Consider the following 19,513-nt stretch of genomic DNA (forward strand, 5'->3'; position numbering starts at 1 on the left):
GAAAATTAATAATTGCATATAAGAACAAAATGGAAATTCGTCCTGGAATAATAATAAATGTTTATATTTGTAATAAAAAGTGTTTTTGAATGTTAAGGTTTAAAACACAAATACGTAAAATATTAAGTCATTTTAACAACATAAATAAATGTACAAATGCACGCGACGATTATTTTATAATATACACAATTAGTTAACGCGAAAAGTAAACGCGCGTTTACTTTCAAGTGCACGTAAAAATACAATTTAGAAATCTGTAGTAAACGCCCGTTTACTTTTACGTGCACGTAAAATTAAACTTGTGAAATCTGAAGTAAACGGCCGTTTACTACTGACTAAACGGACACAGAGTAAACGCGCGTTTACTCGAGTAGACATTAGAAATTTCCATTTTGACCGCGTTAACGTAAATGAAGTAAACGGGCGTTTACTAGTAAACGCGAAATTTAAAGTTAACTAACGAAATATGTGCACGCCGCGTTAACTTGCGTTTACTTTATGTAATGCTTGGTCTGCACCCAACTGTATCAATAAATGAAAGAAAATAAGGCCTGTAACGCTCTATTGTTTTTTTTTAATGCCCCCGCCGTAGCAGAGGCAGCATTAAGTTTTACCATTGTCTGTCTGTACGTAGTACATACGTACGTCCCAAAATTGGTTTCTGTTCTCTAACTTGAGTTTGCCTCAACTAAATGTTATGAAGCTTATACACAATGCTTATTACCACAAAACACAGATCAAATTTGAATTTTGGTGGCGTCACTTTAACTGTTCTAGAGTTACGTCCCTTTATAAATGGAAAAATTGTAAAATTTGTAGGTTGTGTTCTCTAACTTGAGTTAAAATACCTCAACCAAATGTTAGGAAAGTCATAAATAATATTTATTGCAACATATTACAGATCAAGTTTAAAATTGGGTGGCGTCACTTTAACCATTCTTGAGTTATGCCCCTTTATAAACATAAAAATTGCTGAATGTTTTGTTTCCGTTCTTTAACTTTAGTTTGCCTAAACCAAATGTTATGAAACGTATACTTAATGCTTATTACCACTTAATACAGATCAAGTTTGAATTTGAGTGGTGTCCCTTTTACTGTTCTTGAGTTATGTCTCTTTATAAAATTAATGAAGTGAATTTTTCGATTCCGTTCTCTAACTTTAGTTTTTCTCAACCAAATGTTGAGACTTATACACAATTAATGCTTCAGCTTATTACCACATAAACTCGAATCAAGTACAAATTTAGGTAGATTCACTTTTACCGTTCTTCAGTTATGTCCCTTTATATCATTATATGATATGCAAGCGGGGGCATCATCTGTCCATGCATGGACACAATCCACATTTATTTGGATATATATCAGAAGTATTTATGAAAAAACTTATTTTAGCCAGTTTTATCGTTTAATGTTGCCTCAATATGGAAAAATAAAGTTTCCCCTATATAAACAAAATAGAATACCTTAAAGGTGTAATACCACCAAATCATAGTATGTCAAATCCGGTGCATACGAGAAAGGGTAAAAAAAATATATTCCCTTGAACTTGACAGTTGTATAGGTAATTAATCTTAGATTTCATTGCATTTGAAAATTTCTTGGTCGTACACATATAGCTTGGGTGTTTCAAAGCACCATTATTTTTTTTAATTGGTGTTTCTATAGAATATTTTAGGAACTTGAGGTTACATGGTTACTAAGCTTGTACACAGGTAGAAAACATAATTTAAAAGAAGTGTAAGGGAGGTAATTCAATCACATTTGAATACCTCACTTCACTGCTTTTAAATTATGTATATTGGAAATTTGCCAATATCTTTAGTATTTATAAAATCCATTGGAAATTTGCCAATAACTTTAGTATAATAAACTCCATTGGAAATTTGACAATAATTACTTTAGTATAAGTCAATATAAATATTTAAAATTTAAACACGGTTTGAAACGACAAAAGAAAGGTGGGGATTGGTTTTGGGGGTTATGGTCCTTATGGTTAAGGAATTAGGGGTCAGAAAGGGGCCCAAATTAGCATTTTTCAAGTGTCCAGACAATAATTTGTGGAACAGTGTATGGAATTGTCTGAAATTGTACCACAAGTTTCCACACCACAAAAGTATAGTTAGGATTAGGGTTGGGGTTATGGCTCAATCTGTTTAGGAATCAGGGGCAAAAAAAGGGGAAAACAAGGGTTTCCTGGTTCAATGAAAATTACTTTAGCTTTTTTTCTTTATGTTGGTACTTATGATACGACCGCAAAAAAATTTTGCAGTCGTATATTGGTATGACGTTGGCGTCGTGGTCGTTGTCCAAAGACACATTGGTTTTCGCACAATAACTTTGGTTTAAGTAAATGGATCTCTATTAATTTTTACAATAAGGTTAAATACCACAAAGGGAAGGTTGGGATTGATATTTTGGTGGAAGAAGACTTCAAGTCTTCTGAAGGCCAATGGTGCCGACTTTAAAATCTTTGAATTCTCCGTATGCCGCATTCGTTTCTGTGTATTACAATTTCATAACAACTTCTTATTCCTGACACCGATTCTTAAACATGATTAAGCATCTGAATCATTTAATTTGTAAATAGGATTAAAAAACAATCACTATGGTAAATATATACCCTTTTATTTATGTAAATTATTAGATTTCATCTCATCTACATGAATGTTATTTGTTTACCTGTAACCGGATGTTTTTACTGTAGATATTTGAAGTACGCATGCGTTATTTTGGTATCGGGACAACTCGCCCTGTTTACATGTTGGCCCTTGAATTTGCAGACAAGAAGATTTTGTTTTTAATAAATAGGAAGGATCTATTTCTCATTAAATTGTTGTCTTTATTCATTGTTTTCCTTTGTCATGTGAATTAGATGCCTTTCTACTTCAAATGGTTTGAATGGTTTATAAAATTATTCAAGACTCAGTTGACAAGAGCAGTACGTTGCTGTTGGGAGAATTTTGATTAAACTCTAAATGCTCATAGAAGAAGAAATATAATCTAAACTGAATGTACCTCCTTCTGAATAATTTATTGCAATATAAATTTAAATCCTTTTTGACAAGAGAAATCTGACATTTGTCAGAAATATTTGTTTCACATGTGCAAAGGTAATCACGTGTGGCGGCCATATTGGTTTGTTAACAAATATGCGAAGAAGCCTCTAGAACCATGACCTGAACATAAATAGTCTTCCGAAAACGTAAACTTTATGCAATACTATTTTATCAATCATGATTATTTAAAGAAACAAAATCATAACAATTACGATTTAAATTAGAGATTCTACACAGACATGCTTTGGTCTATTTATAGCCAAATTAGTTTACCTGTGTGAAAATATAAATAATGGACTAAATGGAAATTAATTTGTTTATTAAACAAGTAAAGACTATGGATGGAAGATAATAATTCACATAAATATTTCAAGACATTTGATTTTGATTTATTTTTTATAAATATAGGATTTAAAAACTGCAAGTGCAAACAAACTCTTCTTCTTCTTCTTCTTCTTCTTCTTCTGCTTCTTCTTCTTCTTCTTCTTCTTCTTCTTCTGCTTCTTCTTCTTCTTCTTCTTCTTCTTCTTCTTCTTCTTCTTCTTCTTCTTCTTCTTCTTCTTCTTCTTCTTCTTCTTTTGTTTTTGCTAAAAACTTTACACACTAAATCTTTGTTATATTAATCTGAACATCTGACGAGTGTATACTTTTTGGTGATGATTCAAAAAACTTTTTTCAGTTATTTAGTATTTTTTTAAAAAGGGGAAGGGTTTTTTTTACATGTCGCGTCGTATCTCAAAAACAATTTATGATTATTGCTTAAAACTTTACACACTTCTTTGTTATATTAATCTCAAGATCTGCATACTTTTTTGGTTCTGATTCAAAATTTGATTTTAGTGATATTTAGTTTTTTTGAAGAAAAAAAGAGGGGTGTTCCCTCGGTATCTCAAAAATAATAATAGAACAAAGCAGCCCTGGTAAGTGGGGCTGCTTTTATGGTAATTCAAATTACCTTTTATTCACCTTCCTCCCCCTCAGAGCTATCAGCTCTTTGATTGGGTTATTGTTCCAACAGTTAAGGAATTAGGGGACAAAACGGGGACAAAAAACAAGCATTTTTCTAGTTTCAGGACAATAACATGTGTGTTAGTGTATGGATCAATATGAAATTGTATTACAAGGTTCTGTATCACAAAGGAAAAGCTGGGTTGGGGTAATTGCCCTAAACATTTAGAAATTTGGGGCCAAAAAGGTGCCAAAAAACAACCATGTTTCTAGTTTCCAGGCAATAACTTGCGTTCATGTGTATGGATCTCTCTGAAATTGTACTGCAAGGTACCATACCACAAAGGGAAAACTGGGATTGAGTTTGGGGGTGATGAATGATAAGGGTGTTCAAAAAATTAGGGGGATCTTTTATCCCTTTTTTTTTCCTGTTAAATATTTTTCATTTTAAGTTGGTTATTTCTGATTTATATATAAAAACAAATATTAATGATATGGTTTGATTTCATCAAAAATTGAAATATTGGGATTCTTAATTTTTGGTTCGGTTTTCAAATTGGTCTAAATTGGTTCACATTGAGGTCAAAACGATCCAAAATTAAACTTTGTTTGATTTCATCAAAAATTGAATTCTTGGGATTCTTTGATATGCTGAATCTAACCATGTATTTAGATTTTGGATATTGAACAATAATAGGTAAATTAAAAAAAAAATACGTTCTTAGACCACATCCATCCTGTGTCAGAAACTTATGCTGTGTCAAATATTTAATCACAATCCAAATTCAGAGCTGTATCAAGCTTGAATGTTGTGTCCATACTTGCCCCAACTGTTCAGGGTACGACCTCTGTGGTCGTATCAATTTGTGCCCAGCGGAGCATTTTATTGTTGCAATTTGTTTGCTAGCTCAAGTATGAAATATTTTTAAGCTGTTTCAAGAAACATCAAATACTGTGATTTAAATACATATAATATGTTAATAGTGTATATCAAAGGGTTCAGTGGTATTAAATTTTTATACTCAGAATTCATTATTCTTTGTTTGTTTTTTTTTTTGCATTAGAGTTACCTCCCTTACAACATTTGCAATGGTTCTATTTTACAAAGGAAAGAATGGGATTGAGTTTAATGGTAAATGCTCCAAGGGGGATTCAAAAAGGCGTTTGTTGCCATGGGAGTTATCTCCCGTACACCATAAAAAATATTTTCAAGATGTCGGAATATATTCCGCTTCGTCGGAATAATGGTCAATTTGGTGGAAGAGTATTGAATGCATCTCTTCAAAAATTTAGCTAAAATTGGATAATGTAAAATGAAATATCTTGTAACAGTTAAACAGTGCTTTCCTCCATGAAAATGAAAGAAACTTGGCATGTCGTGATTGCAGAAGAGCGACTGAGTTAGGTTAACTCATACTATTACTAGCTAGCTGACCAACTTAAAGCTTGCATATAACTTATGTTTCTACAAAACTGTTTAAAGTAATAAGAATGGGTCTCGGAAGTATTTTGTTTATACCTTAAGGGTAACTGTCCATACATGCACTTACTATACGCAGGATCAGATCACAGAGACTTAAAAAATCGGGAATGTTGATATTTGACGTAAAAACGGAATGTAGTATATTGATAAGAATATGATAAACACGTACATGCATTACACACGTAAACTCCCACACTAACAAATTAAAGCGTACACTATATATTGTCATTTTATTTATTGAAATTCCAAAGCAAACTTTGTCACTGACTTATATTCAGTCATTTGCATCCAAAGAAATAAATTTTCCCAAAATAACTGTCTATACGTGAGTGAAAACGGCTAGGACGTATTTAATCCTTGACACAAAAAATAGAGGTTAATACTAATATTTTTTAATTTGATATTGCTGTTATAACTGCTATAATAACCATTTTCTCATATAAATATCAACATAAATCTTTCATTACAGTGCTTTCTTTCACGGCCGCGATATGGTCTATTAATAGAATTTGAAAATGAAAGTATTAACTGCTATTAAAAACAAATAATTCATATTTAGTAAAAAAAAATATTGAAAAGCAAAAGAGTTTAATTGCTTTCTGTGTGACATGAAATTTGTAAAATATAATGTCGGAAATTACTTCAGACAGGTAAGCAAGAGAAAGTGACAATAAACTTGAACGAGAATCGTAATGACTAATGGTGATGGGACCTTCCGCATGAACGAATGGGAAACCCGAAGTAAAACTGTCTTTCAAAATGAACGAAAAAGAAATAAATACACGTTGCTTTTCAGTCAATTTGAATTGAATGGAACATTGTGAATTACAAGCTACTAGCATGAAAAAGCGGCAAGGGAAAAATATAGATCTGCTGATTGAAAATTACAGCTTTATACCGCTACTTCAAAAATAAAACAAGTTGCTTTCTTTAAAAAAAAGAAATGCAATCGTAAACCCAAATGCTTGTTTGTCATTATATATTCGATAACTGTTGAATAAAGATGTATGGTTTTATATTACTTTTGTTGTATAAGAATTAGAAACTGACATTGATTGTTTACTTAAATGTAATACCGGCTTCACACATCAACGTATAGCTCCGACGTACGTTTGTCGTGGTAAAAAATGTATGCACGCTACAAATACGCTAGTAATTTTGGATGCATTCACCTGTCAGTCATATCTGTATCGTATGCACAACGAACTTAACGCGTGTAGTGGGGTGCGAGAAGCGTACCTACGCGTTTATCGGGCGTTCAGGTGACGTATGTTGGCGTATGTCTGGCGTTTGTCTAACGTAGATGGAATGTACGCTACGAAGGAAAAAAGTCTATTGAACGTATTTGAGACGTGTCCCGGTCGTATCTGGAACGATAATCTGCTTTCGGAGTGTCTGGGACGTTATGGTGTGTTTATTTTAAGTAAAGTCAAACGATTTTGAAGCGTATACAACGTGCCCTTAACGTGTCTCAAACTTATCTGTAGCGTTTTCAACGACCTTGTAGCGTGTATATATTATGTGCGTGTAGTGTACAAGTATACGCTCGACACACGCTTGGAGTTAAAGCGTTCACTAAGCGTATACCTTTCCATTTCGACGTACTTCAAACTTATGCAACGCGCGTTTAACGCTTGCTTAATTTTGGCGTTCCTCTGGCGAGCAACTAAGTTACGCATACGGATTTTGTTCATTTTCTGTTTTGACTGATTGTTTTACATTGTCATTTCGGGGCCTTTTTAAGCCGACTATGCGGTTTGTGTTTTGCTCATTGTTGAAGGCCGTACTATGACCCATAGTTTGTTATTTCTGTGTTATTTTGGTTTCTTGTAGATAGTTGTCTCATTGACATCATACCACATCTTCTTTTTTTATATTTGATATCTTATCGCCGACCATGCTCAAATTGCATGCATGATTAATTGTAAGGGTATCAGTCGTAATTAAAGTGGCACATTTAATTCGTTGTGTCATTGTTTGAAGTATTATTTATGATTTCTGATTTATGATCGTAATTAAAGCGGCACTTTTAGGGTGCAATTAAAATTGTTTCTAACTAAAGTTTTGAAAACGTTTTGAGGCGTTTGTTGTTATTTTCTAACTGCTACAGAAGTAGAAACATCGTTTAATAATTCTTTTCTGACCCTATTTGAACTTTCAATAATTCATGCTCATGTTGTTGAAAAAACATACTTTTTTATAAACGTAGAAAAAAATAAATCGTTTAAACAGGTTGAAGTTAGAAACAAATTTATGTTTGCATGTATTGTATTAACAAACGAAAAACGACAAAACATTTGCATAGTCAAGTGTATTTTTTTTAATATATTTTAGTTGTAGGTTTCCGTTTTATTTTATTTTTTCATATTCAATATCTATTTGATTACATTTTTAATAACCAAAATTTTGTTATTAAGGTAGATGGGGTGTCTAAATTATAATCCATAGAATCTTTTAATAATTTGCCAAAATGTAGTTCATATCCTGCTTGTATAAAAACATTAATAAAAAGAATGGGTCACCGCACTTACTTTCACGCTACAGGTTGTTCAAAATTGTAAAGATTTTGTATAGATTATGCATGGAAAACCCATTTTTCCGCCATAAAACGCAAACCACACCATAGAATTTTGAGATAAAATATGAGAAGATAGCTTCAATATTATGCTTTCAGATAAGAAAAAAAAATGATGTCACCGGACTCGTTTTCTTGCTACATGTAAAAATGGGTAATTTCCTAACACATTTTATTGTAAAAGTAACACTATCTGAATTATCTGCCCTTGCATTTGAGTTGCCTCCCCTTATTTGACAAAGTTGGAAAAAAATGAATCAAACAAAAGAATTCTTATTTTTGTAAAATACAATCATAAATATGATCAAACATGGCATTTTCTATATTATAATGAAAATTCTTACACATGAATTACCTACTACTATAAAAATTTGAACATTTCATCAAAGATCTAGACCTTGTATTCTAGTATTTCAAAATCCAAGATGGAGGAAGACATCTACCTTAAAGTTGCAATATTTAATCACAAAAAATAACTGTAATTTAATCATATGCAAGAAAGACTTCCCTTTAATTTCAGTATAAAAAATAAATAGCTTGCTTTTTACATCGTGTACATCTTCCCTAAACTTAAAATCTAAAATAAAATGCTACTAATACTTTTTTTAAAGATTTTATTTTTAATTATTCTCGTTCAGAATATAAATCACATTGTTTACATGAAATCTTATCTCATATCTAAACACAGCTGGTTTCAACGTTTGACTCTAATTAAAATACTACGCATGTAGGTTAATATTACATGTAAAATATCTCTATAGCAACTTAAGATGCTAATGCTTATTCAACATATTAGTAAGCTATTGCGCATGTATTTGAAAGGTGGTCACAGAAGCTATTGCGCATGTATTTGAAAGGTGGTCATAGAAAGAACAGAAGTGTTCCGAATAACATCCGGTGTTCCGAAAGACTACAGATACTGTCCAATATATACTGCGTAAACCCTCAGGGGTTTACGCAATAATTAGCAAAGTATCTATACTATTAAACGAGAAGACCTCATTTTTGGTGTCGCTTCTCCTCCTTTCACAATAGATTAATCATCATGCCTCTGCGTCCTATAAGTAACATGTATAGTCGCATTTGTCATCCATTCTTATGATCATTAAGTTTGGGTTATTTTGGAATAAAAAACGAAAAAGAATGCATCCGGATATTTTCCCGTCATTGGACAAAACTTTAAGTCAGATTAGACTTCCGGTTTGTGTTTTTCTGTACTTCGAACATACAAAGACTATGAAATAAAGTATATGAATTTGCTTTCTGCTATCATTTTGAGTTCTAGCACATATCATCCTTGCTTAACGTGTTTCAGTTTGGGTTATTTTGGGAGGAAAACGAAAATGAATAATATTTGCTATTTACTATCAATTAGTTTACAGTGGCGGATCCAGAACTTTTTATAAGGGAGGGGGGCGTTGACTGACCTAAAAGGGGGGGCGTTACTTTCATGCTTCCCCATATAATCAACAATTTTTTTTCAACGAAATGGGGGGCAGCCCCCCTGTATTTGGAAAAGATTTTGATAATAAAAGTTTCTGTTTGCAAAATTAAATATATTCCTCAGAAAAGAAAAGAGGAACGAAAGATACCAAAGGGACAGTCAAACTCATAAATCTGTTTTCTTTCATATTTCATATTAGGTGTCATGATCACGTTTATTTATAACTGTGGTGTTTCATTAAGGTTTTAACATTACTTGTGTGGTTTAATGTCGACTGATTTCCGTTGTCAGTTTGTTTTAGATTTATACTTTTATTAAATATATGTTTATAATATTTACCTGTATTTACCTGTAATATTGGCACAATTGAAAGGTTTTATTTTGGCGCAAATGAAATATTGTTTGTGGCGCAAATGAAAGATTTTTTTGGCGCAAATGAAACGCCAATTGGCGCAAAAGCAAAGCACGGATTAAAAGTTAAATGTTGTGACTTTTTTATGCACACGCCGTAGCGGAGGGGGCATTACTTTTAACACTTGTCCGTCTGTCCGTCCATCGTATCGTCCAAAATTGGACGTTCTCTAACTTTAGTTTGCCTCAAACAAATGTTAGAAGACTTATACACAAAACTGATTACCAAAACAAATCACAGATCTAGTTTAAATTTTGGTGGCATCACTTTTAAAGTTTTTTAGTAATATCACTTTATAACATCATATGCAAGCCGGCGCATCATCTATGCCCTTTTATTTATCATTGTTTGTCTTTTGGCCGTTTTTCGTTTTTTCACATGACATTGTCAGTATGTTTTCGGCTTATAAGTTTCAATTTCCCGTTGCGCAGTATATTTCGCCTCCAATATTGTGAAGCAGCAAAATTGTGGTCGAATATGTTAACATTGAATGTATCTCGTCATTCGGAGAATCTATTTTAATGATAGATCTTTTATTGTATATGTTCAATAAGTTTATAAACATATGTCCTTAAACATTGTGTTTTTAATCATTCCAGAAATACGTTATAAATACTTAAGACCTCGTATAATCACTGAAAAAATAATAATAGGTAATCAATCCTTTTTCCAGGCAGGATAATATGCTCTATAGCGCATTTGAATAACCAAACAAATTATAATGAGGGCCTAGTCGTTGTCTTTACAATTCTACTGAAATAGCCTTGACGTTGTGTAGTCCTTTCGGCGATGTCATGATTTTTCTCTCTTTTTTCGTCAACAATACCCTTTCAACGGCTGATATATGAAAGAGGAGTTTGGTAACCCCATGAAAATTATATATTAAAAAAAGGAAAATAATACCTGAAAAACATTTGATTTTTATAGAAAAATCGTAGGATTGGTTTAAAGTGCAGAATAGAAAAAGCTTGAAATTTCTTATTTTTGGTTCAAAGGAGAAGGTTCACGAAGGGTTAAAATTGGCCCTGACTTTTTTTAGTTTTTCAAATCGGGCCAAAAATTTACGAATTTCACATAGAAATACTTGTGATAATACTACTGAGACAAAAATATTTTTTCTGGCACTTTCCTTTTCTATTTCTATTCTAATCGATTCCCCAAATCGGGGTCCAAAATTAAAGTTTGTTTGATTTCTTCAAAAATTGAATAATTGGGGTTCTTTGATATGCCAAATCTAACTGTGTATGTAGATTCTTATTTTTTAGTCTCGTTTTCAAATTGGTCTACATTAAATACCAAAGGGTCCAAAATTAAACTTAGTTTGATTTTAATAAAAATTGGATTCTTTGTCTTTTTTGATATGCTGAGTTTAATCATGTACTTAGATTTTTGATTATGGGCCCAGTTTTCAAGTTGGTTCAAATCAGGATCCAAAATTATTATATTAAGTATTGTGCAATAGCAAGAAATTTTCAATTGCACAGTATTCAGCAATAGCAAGAAATCTTCAATTGCACAGTATTGTGCAATAGCAAAAAATTTTCAATTGCACAGTATTGTGCAATAGCAAGAAATCTTCAATTGCACAGTATTGTGCAATAGCAAATATTTTCAATTGCACAGTATTGCGCAATAGCAAGAAATATCTAATTGCACAATATTGTGCAATAGCAAGAAATTTTCAATTGATTGGAGTTATCTTTCTTTGTCCAGAATAGTAGTTGAATCAACTTAAATCATTGTTTTATACAATGCACAATGTATATTCACTTTTACTACCAACTGATAAATTAAAACACTCTTTACCATTCAGTGATAACAAGCACTTTTTGTTACATTTTAATATTTTATGATGTATTTAAATGAGTAGTTATTGTTGCAAACTCCATTAGAAATTTGAATTGAGATCAGTTTTGAAAAAAGGGAAAGGGGGATGTGAAAAAAAAATGTTGGGGGGGGGGTTGTTATTTTTTTTCATTTCAGATTTCATAAATAAAAAGAAAATTTCTTCAAACATTTTTTTGAGAGGATTAATATTCAACAGCATAGTGATTGCTCAAAGACAAAAAAAATATTTTAAGTTCATTAGACCACATTCATTCTGTGTTCAAAACCTATGCTGTGTCAACTATTTAATCACAATCCAAATTTAGAGCTGAATCCAGCTTGAATGTTGTGTCCATACTTGCCCCAACCGTTCAGGGTTCAACCTGTGCGGTCGTATAAAGCTGCGCCCTGCGGAGCATCTGGTTTTTAAATGTTATGAAGCAATTGATTTGAAAAGTATATCCTACTGTGTTTGAACTTTATTTGTAATCTGGTTACTACATGTAGCGAATATTTCAGGAAAATTTGTAATCTAGTAAATAATTACCTGTGTTATATCTATTATCTTGTAATTACAAGTGCCAAATATTTCAGGCATATGCGGAATCTGGTAATTACATTACATTTGGCAAATATTTTACTTTTTAGGCAAATTTGTAAATCTTGACACATTTTATGCCCCTGTGGTAGCGGAGAGGTCATTAAGTTTTACCCTTGTCTGTCTGTAGGTCCATCATCCGTGTACATTTACGCCAAACATTTTTCATTTTAAAATGAAAAATAAATTTTCAAATTGCTCTGAAAATTTTTAATGTACATGTAGTTGGTTAGAAAAATGTAACAAAAATCTATTCAAAGTTGATTTCAGTTCTCTAACTTCAGTCTACCTCAACCAAATGTTATGAAACTAATTATACACAATGCTTATTACCACAAAATACAGATCAAGTTTGAATATTGGTGGTGTCACTTTAACTGTTCTAGAGTAATGCCCCTTTACAAACGGAAAAATTGCTGTTTCTCTAACTTCAGTTTGCCTCAACAAAATGTTATGAAACTAATACATAGTACTAGTATTAAAACAACACTCAGATCAAGTACAAATTTGGGTAGCGTCACTTTTACTGTTCTTCAGTCAAGTCACTTTATAACTTTATATGATATACAAGCGGGGGCATCATCTGTGTCTCATGGACACATTCCCATTTTATTTTTAATTCTTTCTTTATAGTTGATATGTAATAGACTTGTATCTTTTTCAGTATAACATGGACTATGAAGTAAAAATGATTTAGTTTTCTATTGAAAATCAGAGCGATTTCTTGAATAATGGCACCTCTTTTAGAAGAAGAAGAGAACTATATCAGATTAGCCTTGTTATTGAAAGGAGTGTCACCAAGAGCAGTCCGCAATTTCTTTGACAAAGAATTTCCACCTACATATCTACCATCAACATTGAATAAAAACTACAATACTCTCTATGACTTGTATTTAAAGAGAATCTTAAACCAGACTCAGTGGAATATGTTGTTTCCAAAAAATGGTAAGTATTTTATATGTCTATGGTATTGTAGTTCTGCTTTCAGGAAGGTTTGTTAATTGGCATTCTGATTAAGATACAAATGCTGTGGCCACACTTTGCTTATAAGTATCCAACAACATAAGTCGAAGAAGACAAACTGACAATACCATTGCAAAAAATAAATGAATTAGCTAAGAAATAAACAACATTGAACAACAGTATGCAAAGCACAGGGAAAAAATCAGTTTTTTTACAGGGGGTGATAGAACGTTCTTGGGAAAGGCGAGTATATCCTAATCCACTCGCAGCCCCGTCATGTTAGGTTGTGTTGGCAATAGACGTATTTGGTCTCTGCCACTATATCTTGAGAGCCGTTTTGATTTCAAAGTTTATACTTGACATGTATATTAACCAACACTAGAGGGTGTGTCATAATGAATGTACAACTTCCTAGGCCAAACAAAACACTTAAACTTAAAAATATAGAATAAAATACACTCTCAGCACATAACGAGACTATGTAATAACTTAAAAAAGTGCTTCATGTTAGCTTATCCATACAAATATTTTACCACACGAGAACTGATGCTGATCATTGTCATTGTAGTCCTTAGCATTTGTTGCACAATTCATCTTTATGTCTTTTTCCATCAATCCATTCAACTGGCTTAGTTCTGTTTTCTTGTAAGTAATTATATGTGAAGATATCACTCCACCAGGACATGTTGTGTTATCACTCTTAAAAATAAAATAAACAAGGATAGGGAGATTGGTAACACAAAAAAATTAAACCAATCAAATAATTCAATCTGTTTTATTTTTGTCGAGCCTAGGACTACTGAAGTATAGATTTCCACATGATAAAAATATTTACTGTACTTTAAAAATGAACTGTTTTATAGGTAAACACAAGAACTATTTAATCTAGTGAATACAGATACAGTACAAAGTTCCAACAATTTAAAGGCCATAATTCTGGCTTGATAAGTAATGTGAAATAACCTGTGTCTATTTCAAGAAGTTTTTTTTCTCTTATATTATATTTCTTAAATTAAGAGTAAAGTGTATCCAGTGTACTGTTTAAAGCACATGTAACCTGCTCTAAGAGATTCAACCACTAACATCTGTAATAGTCAAATAGTATCCTGTTATTTACAGGGCCAACAGAAATGACTCCCGTCTCCATGAAGTCTAGTTTGACAAGTCTTTTTTCTAAATTATGTTTCTACCATGGTGAACTTTGAAAATTGTGATCATATGATAACAATCACTTAACAAAATAAAACAAGAGGCTTTCAGGGTGACAGAAAACCAGATGTTCCTTTCAGAGGTCGAATGACGAATAGTTGAGCAAGTATGGACATAACATTTAAGCTTGAAATACCTCTTAATTAGGATTGTGATTGAAGATTTGACACAGCATAGGTTTGTGACACAAACTGAATGTGGTCTAAGAACTGGAAATTTTGAAATTGGACATTTATCTATTATGGGCCAATATCCAAATCTAACTACATTGTTAGAATCAGCATATCAAAGAACCCCAAGAATTCAAATTTTGATGAAATACTTCTTAATTACATTTCTGTTCAAAGGGAAATAACTCAAAATAAACAAGAGACCAAATGACATAGAAATTAATTATTAACTTCTGTATAAAGGGAAATAACTCAAATTCATATAATGAAAACAAATTTTCCTACTGAAAGGTCTACAAAACAACAACGAGAACTGTTAAAAATTGAACTTGACCTTCATTTAGTCACAGGAAACAACATATCTAAATTTGAAAAGATTTTTTTATGCCCCACCTACGATAGTAGATGGGGCATTATGTTTTCTGGTCTGTGCCTCCGTTCGTCCGTTCGTTCGTCCGTTCGTTCGTCCCGCTTCAGGTTAAAGTTTTTGGTCAAGGTAGTTTTTGATGAAGCTGAAGTCCAATCAACTTGAAACTTAGTACACTGGTTGCTTATGATATGATCTTTCTAATTTTAAAGCCAAATTAGACTTTTGACCACAATTTCACGGTCCACTGAACATAGAAATGAAAGTGCGAGTTTCAGGTTAAAGTTTTTGGTCAAGGTAGTTTTTGATGAAGCTGAAGTTCAATCAACTTGAAACTTAGTACACTTGTTGCTTATGATATGTTCTTTCTAATTTTAAAGCCAAATTAGACTTTTGACCCTAATTTCACGGTCCACTGAACATAGAAATGAAAGTGCGAGTTTCGGGTTAAAGTTTTTGGTCAAGGTAGTTTTTTTCTACATTGGCTAGAGGTATAGGGGGAGGGTTGAGATCTCACAAACATATTTAACCCCGCCGCATTTTTGCGCCTGTCCCAAGTCAGGAGCCTCTGACCTTTGTTAGTCTTGTATTATTTTAATTTTAGCTTCTTGTGTACAATTTGGAAATTAGTATGGCGTTCATTATCACTGAACTAGTATATATTTGTTTAGGGGCCAGTTGAAGGACGCCTCCGGGTGCGGGAATTTCTCGCTACATTTAAGACCTGTTGGTGATCTTCTGCTGTTGTTTTTTTCTATGGTCGGGTTGTTGTCTCTTTGTCACATTCCCCATTTCCATTCTCAATTTTATTTGATGAAGCTTAGTACACTTGTAGCTTATAATATGATCTTTCTAATTTTAATGCCAAATTAGACTTTTGACCCCAATTTCATGGTCTACTGAACATAGAAAATGAAAGTGAGAGTTTCGGGTTAAAGTTTTTGGTCAAGGTAGTTTTTGATGAAGTTGAAGACCAAACAACTTGAAACTTAGTACACATGTTCCATATGGTATGATCTTTCTAAATTTATTGCAAATTTAGATTTTTTATCCAATTTCACGGTTCATTGGACATGGAAATTGATAGTGCGAGTGGGGCAACCGTGTACTTAGGACACATTCTTCTTCAAAGTGTGTTCATGTTAATGAATGGTCACTGTTTGGCAGAAAGTTACTCATCTAGATGTAGTAATAGATGTTGAATTTTACTAGATTTGTATAACATACATGGTGCTGTATGAATTTATTTATCAGTTACATTTACTCGGGGGAATTCTGTATTTAGGGATATGAATAACTGTTGATGTTCAATGTCTTATGTTGATACAGGTGTACCTGATTCCAAAGCTTTTGATGTAACATTGATGATATGTGTGATCAGAAATTTGACATCTGTCAATCCTCCAATAAACGGATTTGACTATCTACCACTACCAGGGGAGACAACCACAGGGCCTGATCTTGCCAGGATTAAATGGTACAGAAATATACTAGCTCATCATGATAGTAACACTATGTCAACAGGTGATTTCAATACAGCATGGAGAAATGTAGTAGATGTAAGTACATTCTTAATAAAACAATAATGTTATATAATGTGGTATCTAGCAACTATAGGCCTGTACAATTTCAGCAGTGAGCAAAACCCATACCATAAAGTAAACTATAAAAAGACAAGGCATGATGAACACAATGTTAAAAAGAAATTAAACAACCCAATTTATTAATGAAACAACAAACGAAAAAAAAGTTGTAGACAGCAATCACAGAAAACCACTAAATTAATGGCTCCTGATTTGGGATAGACATGTAAAGATTGTGGCATTGTTAAACATGTTAGTGAGCAGGCAACCCATCTCTAACCCGTGACAGTAGTGTAAAAGAGAGGCAAAAGATATCAAACTCCTAAGTCGAAAATGAACCACCAAAGCCATGGCTAAAAACGAACAACCATGTAATGTTTGTAACAGAATAATATAACATCAAACTTCAAATAAAAATTTAAAATAAGTTGAAAAGGGCTTGACTCATCAGATAGACACAACAAAAATCTGGTAAGAGTAAAGAAAAAAGCACCTATCGAAAAGTACATACAGTTACTGACAACTTATACTAATAAACTAATACATGAAATATATCGTGCTTCCCAGACTAAGATATCAATCAGTACTAATCATCCAGTAGATTTAGTGCAAAGACATCATCTTATTATAAATTGGTCACAATTGCAATTAATTGACTCAAATGTAGGCATATTTTTTTATTTCTCATCCTAGGACATATATTTCCTGAGGTTATTTTCATCATGATATATTTAAAATCCATACCTGACCCAAAATAATTACTACTTATTTATAAAGATTGCAGCTCTGTTTATTGTAACTCTTTCACATATTTATTTACAGGCTGTAAGTCGATTGGGTGGTGTGCCAATGAATCAAGAGTGTCAAGAGCTAAAGGTGAAAATCTTAGATCAGTCTAACCAGGAAATTATGCTGGAAATCAAACAATCGCAGGAAGAAATGAAGGAACTGAGACGAACAATGGATATTGAAAACTCAACCATCAGGGAAAATCTTAGAGATTTGCAAGATTCCCACAGTACATTGCAAACAGAACACTCAAGCACTACAAAAAATCTGATAGGTCTGAAGAATTCCCATAGAACTTTACAAAATGAACACGCAAAACTCACAGAGATTTTAAAAGACCCAATACCATGGAACATAAGAGGTATATATTATAATAGTATTACAAGAAGATATAAGGTAGTACTATACTGGTTATTCATGGGTCCTTATACAAACAGCTTCTTGAAGTTCTTCTATATTTTCCATGTTATCGATTTTTCAATCCAGTAAAATTTTGAAAATATTACCGGATTACGTCATTGTATGTTGGATTTATCATTTAAATATTAGGAGGGGAAAATAACACTCTGAAATAATATTAGCAATTGAATTTTGTTTTTGCAAGAATCATTCTTAGCGTATTAACATGTAGTTTAGATAGTTTAGCTGAACATGTTCAATGCATAAATCAAAACTGGAAAAACATTTATATGCTTAACAATGCAAACAAGGTAGATAGAGTCAACTTAGTTTAGACAAGGATATTCACATGATTTGATAGCTGAATTATTTTGTATCATTTAGTAAAGATTCCTTATGCTTTGAAGTTTCAGGATTCTATGACTGCAAACAAAAAACCCTAGATGTTTTTTTAATATTACAAATTAGATATTAAGCTATGTGGAGTAATAATGTTAATCGGGTAATTCTATAGTCCTTACCATGTGTCAATTCAAAAGATCATACCATATGTCAAATCAATTGTCCATACCTTATGTCAAGTCAATTGTCAATACTTTATGTCAAGTCAATTGTCAACACCATATGTCAAGTCAATTATCAATACCATATGCCAAGTCAATTGTCAATACCAAATGTCAAGTCAATTGTCAATACCATATGTCAAGTCAATTGTCAATACCATATGTCAATTCAATTGTCAATACCATATGTCAAGTCAATAGTCCATACCATATGTCAAGTCAATTGTCTATATACCATGTGTCAAGGCAATTGTCAATACCATATGTCAAGACCTTATGTCAAGTCAATTGTCAATACTTTATGTCATGTCAAATGTCTATACCATATGTCAAGTCAATTGTCAATACCATATGTCAAGTCAATTGTCAATACCATATGTCCAGTTAATTGTCCATACTTTATGTCAAGTCAATTGTCAATACCTCATGTCAAGTCAATTGTCCATACCTTATGCCAATTCAATTGTCCATACTATATCTCAAGTCAATTGTCCATACCATATGTCAAGTCAAATGTCCATACCATATGTCAAGTCAATTGTCCATACCAGAGGTCAAGTCAAATGTCCATATCATATGTCAAGTCAATTGTCCATACCATATGCCAAGTCAATTGTCTATACCATATGTCAAGTCAATTGTCCATACCATATGCCAAGTTAATGGTCCATACCATATGTCAAGTCAAATGTCAATACCATATGTCAAGTCAATTGTCCATAAAATATGTCAAGTCAAATATCCATACCATATGTCAAGTCAAAAGTCTATACCTTATGTCAAGTCAATTGTCCATACCTTATGTTTCAAGTTAATGGTCAATACCATATGCCAAGTCAATTGTCCATACCATGTGTCAAGTCAAAAGTCCATACCATATGTCAAGTCAAATGTCCATACCATATGTCAAGTCAATTTTCCATACCATATGTAAAGTCAATTGTCCATACCATATCTCAAGTCAATTGTCCATACCATATGTCAAGTCAATTGTCAACACCATGAGTCATGTCAGTTGTTTATAACATATATCAATTTAATTGTCTATACCAGACATCAAATTTCGTAGTTTGACTGTCCCTTTGGTGTCTTTGGTGAAGCCTTTTGTCCATACCATATGTCTAGCC

The 19,513-nt window shown here is 32.5% G+C and overlaps 2 protein-coding genes across 2 annotated transcripts in view; one reads left to right on the forward strand and one right to left on the reverse strand.

The window, feature by feature from the left end:
* LOC143049634 (centrosomal protein of 162 kDa-like) overlaps nucleotides 1–19,513 on the reverse strand; it is a 247,218-nt gene that overhangs the window by 82,783 nt on the left and 144,922 nt on the right. The window lies entirely within an intron of this gene.
* LOC143048758 (uncharacterized) lies at nucleotides 16,363–18,266 on the forward strand. Its single transcript, XM_076222630.1, has 3 exons — nucleotides 16,363–16,611; nucleotides 17,458–17,785; nucleotides 18,208–18,266. Exons 1-3 carry the CDS (start codon nucleotides 16,363–16,365, stop codon nucleotides 18,264–18,266), a joined length of 636 nt encoding a protein of 211 aa, XP_076078745.1.

The sequence above is a fragment of the Mytilus galloprovincialis genome, chromosome 10 (genome assembly GCF_965363235.1).
Source record: "Mytilus galloprovincialis chromosome 10, xbMytGall1.hap1.1, whole genome shotgun sequence".
In the NCBI taxonomy this organism is placed as follows: Eukaryota; Metazoa; Mollusca; class Bivalvia; order Mytilida; family Mytilidae; genus Mytilus; species Mytilus galloprovincialis.

Coding starts and splice junctions, on each gene's coding strand:
- LOC143048758 (XM_076222630.1), top strand. CDS start 16,363: ATGTCTTATGTTGATACAGGTGTACCTGATTCCAAAGCTTTTGATGTA. Junction 16,612..17,457: donor CATGGAGAAATGTAGTAGAT/GTAAGTACATTC, acceptor ATTTATTTACAG/GCTGTAAGTCGATTGGGTGG. Junction 17,786..18,207: donor AATACCATGGAACATAAGAG/GTATATATTATA, acceptor TGTATCATTTAG/TAAAGATTCCTTATGCTTTG.